Genomic DNA, 10,444 nt, shown 5'->3' on the forward strand with positions numbered 1-10,444 from the left:
GTTAAAGTGAAAAATGTAAATTTCATAATCAGAAGTTCAACCATGAGATATTTAATTCACCATCATATAAAAAGAGAAAAGTATGAAATTTTGACAAATGAGGAGCTAGAGCCAGAAAACAATAATGAAGCTGAAGAATAACAGAAAAGCAGAAATCCAGAACTATGCCTTGACTGCCATGATCCTCTATTTACCTTTACCCCAAACACAAACTTTAACCTCTATCCGACACATGTTCGACCTCACTGTTACCCTCTGCTACAACTAACCCTAATGCTAACCCCAAAATAATCCTTTTCCCAGGACTGTCTCCACCTGCCACCACTTCTTCCAATCTCACACGTAGACACCAGCCACATTTCCATTGTGTATATCATTATTACCACATGCTATAGTACACAACTGGTACTGAGGCTTCTCACATCTGTCTATGTGAGAGTGAGGGATAAGTGTGTGTGTATGTGTTTGCACTGTAATGTAATTAATCAGCTGTGAGTGTTGATTACTTAATCTGTCATTAGCCAGCCATGTGTATATGGGTGTGTGTATGTGTGTGGGGCAGCAGTGATTTTCAAGGCCCTCTTGTACCAACAGCTGTGACCAGAGCCAAACAGGGCAGAGCAGAGATTGATGATACTGGAAGAGTACCATCATTTATCAGGGATGTGATGTTGCAGGGATTTGGGATTTGTTTTGGGTGCGTTGCCTCTCTTCATTTCCAGTGGAACTTCATCATTTTCTTGGTTCTCTTTCTGTTTGTTTGACTGACAATGTACACCCATCACGTAGTAGTATTAAACATTTAATCTTGACCAAAACATTCGGTACATTTCCACCCCCCTGTTTTTATGTAAGTTTTCAAATTTTGCACAAATTACTTGCGCAGATAGACCAATAAGTTTCAAAGCAAAAGTGGTACAGTACATATCAGCTTGCCTAAGTGTACAGATTTCATTGTCCAAAGAGTACAGGAAAAAAAAGATTTTTTTAAACACACCTTGATGTTGCATTACTTACTTCTGCTTCTTAGTACAACACATTATGCTCCGCTTCCACTCCCTGTTACAGGCTTCTAGTCCAACACAATGCTCAGCAAATAAAGAACAAAAAGAGTGGGTGTGCCTGGCTGTTTGTAACAGGCCTGGCTCAAGTACAGGCAGACACCTCTTGTTTCTCCCTTGGTGTGTCAAAGTTCAGAAGAGACAATTTCATTCATTAAAAAAAATCAAATACCATCTTGTTTGGGAAGCAGCCATTCAATCACAGCAAAAAAGGAGTAGTTAATGACAAAAGTCACTGGATGGCAAAAAATTGCAATCAAATGCTATGATTTATTTGTGTTAATGAAGGTTATTATATTTAATACTCTTGTCATGTATTTTTGAATGGGTTTACATAAAGCTAATGTAAACATACAGTTAGTCATATTTCATTTTGTGTAAATTTTGAAAAAAAAAATTCAAACTTGTGCACCTTTCACACAAACAAAAAGTAGTTTCTAACATGACAACCAGTGCATACTTTAAAACCATAGTGCGTGGAAACCTGAATCACAACCTGTCAATCATGTTCTCGGTCTTCCTCACTCATCTTAATGTTTAAACAAGAGGCAAGGCGGCGCTGCCACTATGTGTCGCTAATCCATTTTTCAATACAAACCCTCAAATTCATTCACTCTTAAATGCACACATGCACACAGTCTAATGAGGGATTAGCTAATGAATTTTCTCAACAGATTAATTACATGTTACAGAATTCATCCCCCAACAGCTAAAGAAATAAGCCAGTACTTTCAAAGAGATGGATTTTATAAATCTATCACTAAATTGAAATCCATAGAAACATATTGGCTGAGAGCAAAAGGATGTTTGATTTGAGGAGAAAACATTAAGACGGATCTGAAGGACTGCAGACTGAGGCATTACTTTTAACGAGAAAATAAATAAAACCACCTTTGATTTGGTGCCATTTTACATGGCATGAGTAGAATGAGAAGGCATTTTCACATGAATCTAAATGAGAGGCAAACATTTCAGATGCTCCCCTTTGTACCACTGTACTCCGGAGGGCTTAAAAGCATCGGCTTCCCTCTTTCTCTTTAAGTGACAGCAAAACACATGAGCTGACACACACATTTGCACAATACACACTCACAGAAGACATGCCAGATTCACACACAGACACACACACACACACACACACATACTCCCCCCTGCCGTTTTCACAGTCTCTTGAGTGGAGGAGATGCCCACGGCCAAAAACCATTGGTTTCTTGTTTCCTCCCCACTATCACTCTGTTTCTCTTGCCTTTTTCTATTAAAACACACAATTTTATTTCATCTTCTAAATGGAGCGGAAAAGTAATTATAATTAAACCAACTTGGTTCTAATGTTCAAAATACTAAAATAATTTACAATTATAATTAAACCAGCTCAGATGTTGTGTTCAGTGGCAGCGGCAGCCCTCTAATTCTTCCAGAGAAACTGATGGAAAACAATTATTTCACTTCATTAAGATTAAAGACGCCTAGAATCTGTGTCACAACTCGATCAGAGAGGAGACAGATTTAGAAAGTTGTCAAATTAACATAAACTCAGTTACTGACTTTGTAAAGACCGCAAGACACATGCTCATTCACATTTATTCCACTGACTTTGTGAGTGATTAGCCAAAACAAAGCTGTACAAAACAGAATGATAAGAGGCGGCAAGAAAGAGGCAGATTTATATAAATGCCTTAAATTACGGTTTGACTTTCTAATTGGGAAGCTTTAACAGATAAAAATGGAAATGAGACAAATTTAAAGAAAATAAATCTTAGCACAGACTCAAAATGACTTCTTTAATGTGTGATGGACAGTTTGAAATGCCTGTCACTGATATTTCTTGTCCTTGTAAATGACTGAGTTCAATACTGGTGCAGAACCCAAACACACACTTCCTACATTATTGACATTTGATCTAATAATTACCACGTTTTCTTAGTGGCAGCTCATATTGGCTGCATTAATTATCTGCCTACTATCAGCTTCGCCATTAGATATTTTATTGAAATGATCAGATCAAAGTGCTGCCACTGATTAAAAAAGACAATGTTGTGGAATAAACTCTACCTTGTTCCTTGCACAAACAGTACATTTGCCCAAGACACAAGGTCAGGTTACGATTTAAAGCATTTCAAAAAACTGCATGGAAATTTACAGATGTATGCCTACAAACTGTGTATGTGCACTGAAATAAAACGGTCCTTTAACCTGCATCTGATTTACTAAAATTATTCTCACTAAGCACCTCTCGCTCTGTAGGCAATGCAACCAACTACAAGTTCTCTTTTCTAGCTTTTTTCCATACTGATAGCCTAAGTCCCGCGCCCTGCAAAGCAGCATCCAGTCACCAGTATTTACTTGCAAATTAACAGCACTCAAATTCCCAAAGAGGCCTCAAAGAAATTCCACACATTTGTTACCCTGCGGACCAAATGGCCTCAAGGGAGGGGGAGAGGGGGATAGTTCTGCTAGATAGGGTGGAGAAGGGGTGAAAGACGGAGGTAATAAAACGTTCACAGATGCAGTTGGATTTAATGTGTAATTTCAATGCAGATCATTAACAGGCCTAGGCGAATTCTGGAGCAGAAAATTACGTTTTTCGACTAGGTCTGATTATTTTCAGCATAAAACTGAAGCGTAATGGGTCCCCTAATACAACCTTGTGGTTTTAGTGTGAATTTGGAGGTCAGCTTTCAAACAGCTATGTCTATCTTACTCTTTCTCTATCGGAGTTGGGAGACGAACAACTGCTGAATGCGGAAATAAAGCGCACAGCGGCTACGCAAACAGAGACAGGTACGGACTGCTGCAGAGGGCTGCAGAAAACATGAAGAGTTTGTTTTCTCTGGTCCGATCAGTCCTGCTCTTGCAACACGGCTGGAGCATAACTTAAGTTTGTTTCGGAGACTTTTGAAAAAGCATTGTCCCGGAGATCACCAAGCAGATCTATTGCAGTTTTTTCTAAATTGTAAATGCGCTACGTGTTTCGGGCGAGACTGACAAAAAAAGGTTTGCTGAGGCTCACTTTGCGCTGCGGGTTAGTGTTTCAAGTTGCGTCCGTAGACAATCCGAAACATAAATAAGGGCTTTAAAGTTAGAGTCATTTCATTTGGGCCACGCACACGATTGCACGTCGTTAAACTGACTAATTTGAGTTTAGATTTCAGGCTTTCTTTGCTGTCGTGGTCAATAAAATCTCATCAAACAAAAGACATTCCAGTTTCATATATATGGAAACTAGTGTAGCCCGTGCACTGAAAAGGCGACTCATCCTTTTCATCTTTCTTGAAACGACGCAATGCCAGAACATTTCGCCTTCATCAACAGGCGATCGCGGTGCGGGTTTTATTTCAAAGCACCGGGTTTTACTGCATGCAGTGCGAACAAAGTTGGAGCAGAAGACGCTCGCTTGGTCTGCAAAGAGACAAAAAGCTGACGGCGCTTGCGAACCGAACCGAACATGGGCTGGTAAAAGTGCCACATTCCTCGATAAATTACAAGTTCGCATAGCATACACGACGTTGGCAAGTAAATAACAGTTTGTTGTCTTTACAATAAATGCCAAAATAAACATTCAGATATGCCGTAACGTAGAGAACAGATTGGAAACACCATAAAGTACAGGATCGCTACAACACAAATAATATCCATAGGTCTCCACTGTCATATTACACTGATATTATAGTTATTAGACTATCATCTCCGTGCACACTAACTTTTTCTTCATTCATGTGCTGTTTTCGAGACTGCGTACGACTGAACGGTGAACGATGTTTCTGCACACTGCTCTGCCTAAAATAGCTCTTATATTAATAAGCGGTACCCCGGTGTATGTTTTCAATTTCAGATTACTTGTTTTAAACATCACATGTGCAGAAGGATTTGTTTTCTGTCCATAAATCAGACCATGTTTTCTATATTTCTAAAGGTCCGAAGTCCTGCGATGCGATGCAAGGAGCCAGAGAGAAATGCAGCAACTTAGTTTGAGATCTTTAAGATAAGACAAACAATCTGCCCATCGATGCCTCCTTACTCATCTGTAAACCTACTTAGAAAACAGGTGGAATTATTAAAACAAGCGCGAATTCATGTTGGCTTAAGTATGGTTTATAGGCATCGAAAGGGGTATGTCACAGTTAAAGAAGGACAAAAAACATCTCCAGTCCTCAAAAATATCCATCTCACAACCGACATCGTTTAAAAGCTGCCTGGAAGCGATAAAACAGACACGACGGCACAGTTTCAGCACGGAGGCGAACTTTTCTCCTCCACCGAAACACACCTGTCAGGAATTGGTGCGCAAACATTGAGAATGAAATTGTGGTCCAAACTTTTCCTTCATCACATTGACATACTGTACATCGTCCCCTTTATCGTCTAATCGCACTTACCTGTTGGTATTTGGCTGCAGACATGATCAACTGCCGAAAAGACGAACAGGAGTCCCAGGAGTACAGGGAACAGTGTATCCATGTTTTAAACCGTGGCCGTGCGAGAGTCTGTAACAGTTTCCCCCTGAAAAGTTTTCTTCCTCCGAGTTTTCCTCCGTCTTCCGTCTTCTTTTTCGCAATGTGGTTATTATTCCTGGTGTAGTTTGGGATTCAGCCGCCCCATTCTCTCCTTTCTCCCGTTTCTCTCTTTTCGCTTCCTACGGGCTCTCGCGGACACTACACTTTGTTTCACGCGGAGGGAGCGCGAGCGAGCGAGAGAGAAGCGGAGAGGGAGGGAGCACGAGCACAGCAAAGAAAGTCTGTGACGTCACAGGGCAGGAGTTGATTGTGGAAAAACCACAACTTAAGAACCAATTCCGATAATAAGTTCATTTGAATTTGCCATACATGGCGGTTTTCACATTTTTTTATTTTATTTTTTATTTTATTTTTTCTTTAAATGACTAAGTAACACTTTTCGGGGTCATTCCAGAATTGGCGGATGTTTGGGTTTCCAAATTTTTGAAAACTAGATTTTCTCTTTTCCATTTTTTTTGGCTCCATAGTCATCATTAACAGATAATAAACTTTCAAAGGCTTGATTGGTTCAGCTTACACATCAGTGGTGCATTGTTTAGTTTGTTGTTTGTTAACCCTACTCTAATCACAATAACAGGATTGCTAATCCATGCTAATGTTAGCTTTTTCTTCGGGCTAGAAGCTAGATATTTAGCTAGCTGTTAATAACTACTGACCAAGAGGACAAATTTCCTGATGAAAAACAGTAAAGAAAAAGTAAAAATAATTTGTCTTATCCTGATAATATGCATAGAATGTGTGTGTGAGGTTGAGTGAGACATTCAATCAAGGCTGACAATGTTATGAAAATATGAAAAATAGAAGAGAGGACATAGCTTTGCTCTACCTATTCCTTTGGAAAACTGTTTGATGATGCTAATTTCAGTGTATGGTACAATTTGCTGTTTTCTTCTACCACCTAAAACTGTTATGGTAACAGGGTTGTTGGACACACGTTCAATGCATGATAATTATTACTTAAAATATTTTGTTGATTAAAAATAGTTGCAACATTTACAATAAACATCAATGATAATAATAATAATACCAAAAAGTACATTTAACTGTCATTTTAACTGTTTTATTTAAGATTCAATTTGGTCATCAGCGGGGTGTGACCAGATAAATGGCATTTTAGGGGGAACTTCAGACTTATTTGGTATTTTTGAAAATCTTTTCAAACATTCTTTTCTCCTAGTTTTTTTCTAGATTTGATCTCAGGACAAGTACATTTATACAACAACTGCATGTTTTAGTATTGTATACATGGATTATTTGAAATTTGATGAATGGGACAAAAAATGTTCTCCAATTCTTGAATGACCTTTATAACATCTGTGCCAATAAGCTATGTTTGAATTTTTTTCCAAGGAAATGAGTTTAAGACTATGCTATGACCACAATTTATTAGAAATATAGGTCAACAAATTATACTAGCATAACATTAAATCCTGCCCACTGTGTGTTGTGTGAATTTCTGACAAAAAGCGAAGCTTCTAGAGGGTTCAACAATGGACGAGCTGAAAAAAATGAAAGAACCAGCGGCTGAGTCAAAATAGCCCATCCAGCTGATCGGTGGCAAATTGACAGCATACAACCCCTTTTACCCAACAGTGTTTCAACACTACCCCAAACAAAACAGAATTATAACTCTGCATAATAAACAAGACTCTCTGCTTACAGAAGCAACCCAGCACTTTTTGGAGTGTCAGTTTTTTTAAAAAGGGGAAATGAGCTGGAAAAAATGGGATAGAAACAAGAATTATGGAATAATTAAGTTTTTTTATGTCCTTTTTCATTTTCAAATTTAATGATTTACAATATGCACATTTGCTCTTCATCCCTAAAGGACAGCAAGTCCTCACAATGAGCCCATGTAGTCCCCACAGCATGAATAATACAAGTGCAAACACACATATAAACTCAATAACATAAGACATGATTGCAGTGTCTTGTTCATATATGTTTATGCCATATAGCTGTGGCTTTTTTTGTCATTTCAATTTCATTATCTGAACTGATTGAAGTCAAAGTGAAGAAAACAAAATACAATGGAAACAGAGAGAGAGAGAGGGAGTGTTTCTTTGTTTTTGTTTTGAGTTGTACAAATTTATTTATGTCTGACCAAAGAATGTACTCCTGATTTTTATGAGGTTCTTATCATGTCCTTTAGCAAAGTTTTATCTTGCACTTTTGTGCCAAAGAGCAGGTCAGGTCAGTATGGGTTGTGGAGAATGCACAACAGCACTTCGCCACGTTGACGACTGTTTGTATGCCAGAGGGTCCATTTTGGCAACCTCCCAGGTTGATTCCCGGTCAGCGTTGGCCCTCTAGCAGTGCCAATTGATCTGCCTAAACCAAGTTAAATGTGGACTCCCTCTGGGGTGCACTCAACCAGCAGGAGTCCCAGCAATGAGACAACGGCAAGCAGGGTCACAATCTGCAAAGTGCAAGACATAGCCAAAGTGACAGAGGTGGCAATCCTGAATGTGTGCCATTTGGGTCTCGCCAAGCAGTTGTCCGTTAGACACAAAGTCATGTCTCCAGTATTCCAAGATCTTTCTAAGTCATGCAGTACCAAAGGAGTCAAGTCTTTAAGTCAAGCTGACAGGTCTTCACTTCCATAGAGCAAGACTGGAAGGACGAAAACTCTGAAGACCATGATCTTAGTCCTTCAATGTAGATATTGAGAATGCCAAACACTCCTGTTAAGAAAGTTCATCACCCCCCAAGAAGACCGAGACATTTTTCAACTTTAAAGGGACAACTGCCGTAGGACTGGATGTTGCTGCCAAGATAAGTGAATCTCTCCAAAATGTCCACGTGTATCGCTAACAACAAAGCTATCCCCTGAGTCCAAGAAGTCATTAAAAAGCCTGGACTTTGGTCTAAAACCAAGAGATCTGCAAATAAAGACACTATGAGTCTCTGCTGAGGTTTGAAAGCACACAGCACAGAAGATTTCTTGACTCTACGAAGATCACAGCATCATCAACCAAGTCTGGGTCTGTCATCCTTTCTTCTCAAAATGATGCTCCTGAATCTGGTGTGGACCCCATCGCATGTGCCAGAACCCAGTCCATGCAGGTATTGAACAGAATTGGAGCAAAACACATCCCTGACAAACTCTGTCACCGGAAAGCATTCAGAGGCATGACTTCGAATCTGAACAGCACCCACAGAACTAGTGTAAATAGCAACAGTGAGATCCAGGAACTTCTGCAGGATCCCACGGAGCCCCAGAACCTGTCAGAGTGCATCTGGATGGGCAGAGTCAAATACTTTGTGGAAGTCAAGATAGGCTTCAAAGACTGTTGGTCAAAATACCTGATTGCGCTCGATCATTATTCAAAGATCCAAGATGCGGTCTGTTGTTGATTTCTTAGGGGTAAATCCTGACTGCTCCGGTCGCTGAGTAACATACAGCTGAGATTGGATGCAATTCAAAATAACATGGGCAAACACTTTGTCAGGTACTGTGAGCAGTGCATTGCCTCAGATAGTTGCTTCAGTTCACATAGTTGCCTTTTCCTTTCCAAACTGGGACCACTAGGCCACTTGTCCAGGCAGTGGGGACGACATCCTACTCCCAAACAAAGGTAAAGATTTTGCATAACATGAAGAGCACTGGAAACCCACCAGCCTTGAGTATTTCTCCAGGAAGGCAACAAACTCTTGCTGCTTTCCTTCCCCTCAACTGGCCAATCACATGGCAGATTTCATCCACAGTAGAGACTCACAGTTCATAGGTAGGTCCACAGCGAGAACTGGTACATTTATGGTCATCAGCTCAGTGGCAGGGGGATCATCAGTCAACAGCTGCTCAAAGTCAGAGGCCCAACGAAAGAGAATTGCACTGTCATCTGAAAGCATTGATCCATCAGTTGCTTTGATCGATTGAATAGCTTGAGAATGAAAGTTGGGAGAACGCTGTGCCTCGAGACCTCCATAAGCAGGTCATGGGTTGTTCGACCAAAGATGGTGGTTGGCCTGAGAGATTTCCTGCACATGCTCCTCCTAGTCCCTCCTCAGTGCCTGAGTGACCAATTTCCTCAAGTTGTGATACAGTTTAAGATCGTCACCAAGTTCTGCCTGGTGTCAGTGAAGTCAGCTGTTGCATCCGAGAAGTGACTGACTAGGCCTGCATGGGGATGTCCAAGGCACCCGCCGACGAGGTTGATCTTGTCACAGAAGTTTCACCACATCACATTTGGGTAATTTTCAGCCTGTCAACTCTTCACACATCCTTGAACAGTTCTCTTCAGATGTTACCTGGTCTTTGAGCTTGGCCAAGTCAAGCCTGTAGAGCATGTGAGCTGTGTTAACGCTTAAGAATGAGCATGTTTTTTCTTCTTGAACAACATCTATAGAGGCTGATGCTATGCAATGTCCGTCACATTATCTGAGTTGTCATTGATTTTCATTGACAACCCGTAAGTCATTTTAGGAGGAGCCACCGAGGCCCTGATTAGTGGTACTGTGGCTCATTCTATACCTCCTCATTACTACTAAGTTTCAAGTGATTCTTAATTGCCATTAGTCTTCCTGTATTGCTCATCTTTGTGGAAGCACACAATCAGATTTTTAAGTTCTGCTAGCAATTTTTTTCTATGTGAAGACAGAATGCAGAGAATCCACAGGTCCAAAACTGAGAGGATTATTCTGTCACAGATACTTTTTCAGAACCGTGTTCATGTAGATAAACTGATTGGAAATCATCAGTGAACTCAATTTTGTTTCAGTGATCACAGGTTTTCTAATCTTTGTGTCAGTGATCACAGGTGTAATCACCTTTGTTGCAATAAGTTTCTACTTCAGGCCTATAGTTTCATTATAGTCTCGCTAAAGTATTTGTCTTTGATTGTTCATAAGAGCAATTACTCTTCTGTT

At 40.1% G+C, this 10,444-nt stretch overlaps 1 protein-coding gene across 1 annotated transcript in view; it reads right to left on the minus strand.

The window, feature by feature from the left end:
* ptprk (protein tyrosine phosphatase receptor type K) overlaps positions 1 to 5,748 on the minus strand; it is a 121,551-nt gene extending 115,803 nt beyond the window's left edge. Inside the window, 1 exon segment of the mRNA XM_022195584.2 lies at positions 5,438 to 5,748. Coding sequence (XP_022051276.2) covers positions 5,438 to 5,519 — 82 coding nt within the window. The 5' untranslated portion in view covers positions 5,520 to 5,748.
* Positions 5,749 to 10,444: the final 4,696 nt, after the last annotated feature.

Source organism: Acanthochromis polyacanthus, chromosome 16, assembly GCF_021347895.1.
Source record: "Acanthochromis polyacanthus isolate Apoly-LR-REF ecotype Palm Island chromosome 16, KAUST_Apoly_ChrSc, whole genome shotgun sequence".
Taxonomy (NCBI): Eukaryota; Metazoa; Chordata; class Actinopteri; family Pomacentridae; genus Acanthochromis; species Acanthochromis polyacanthus.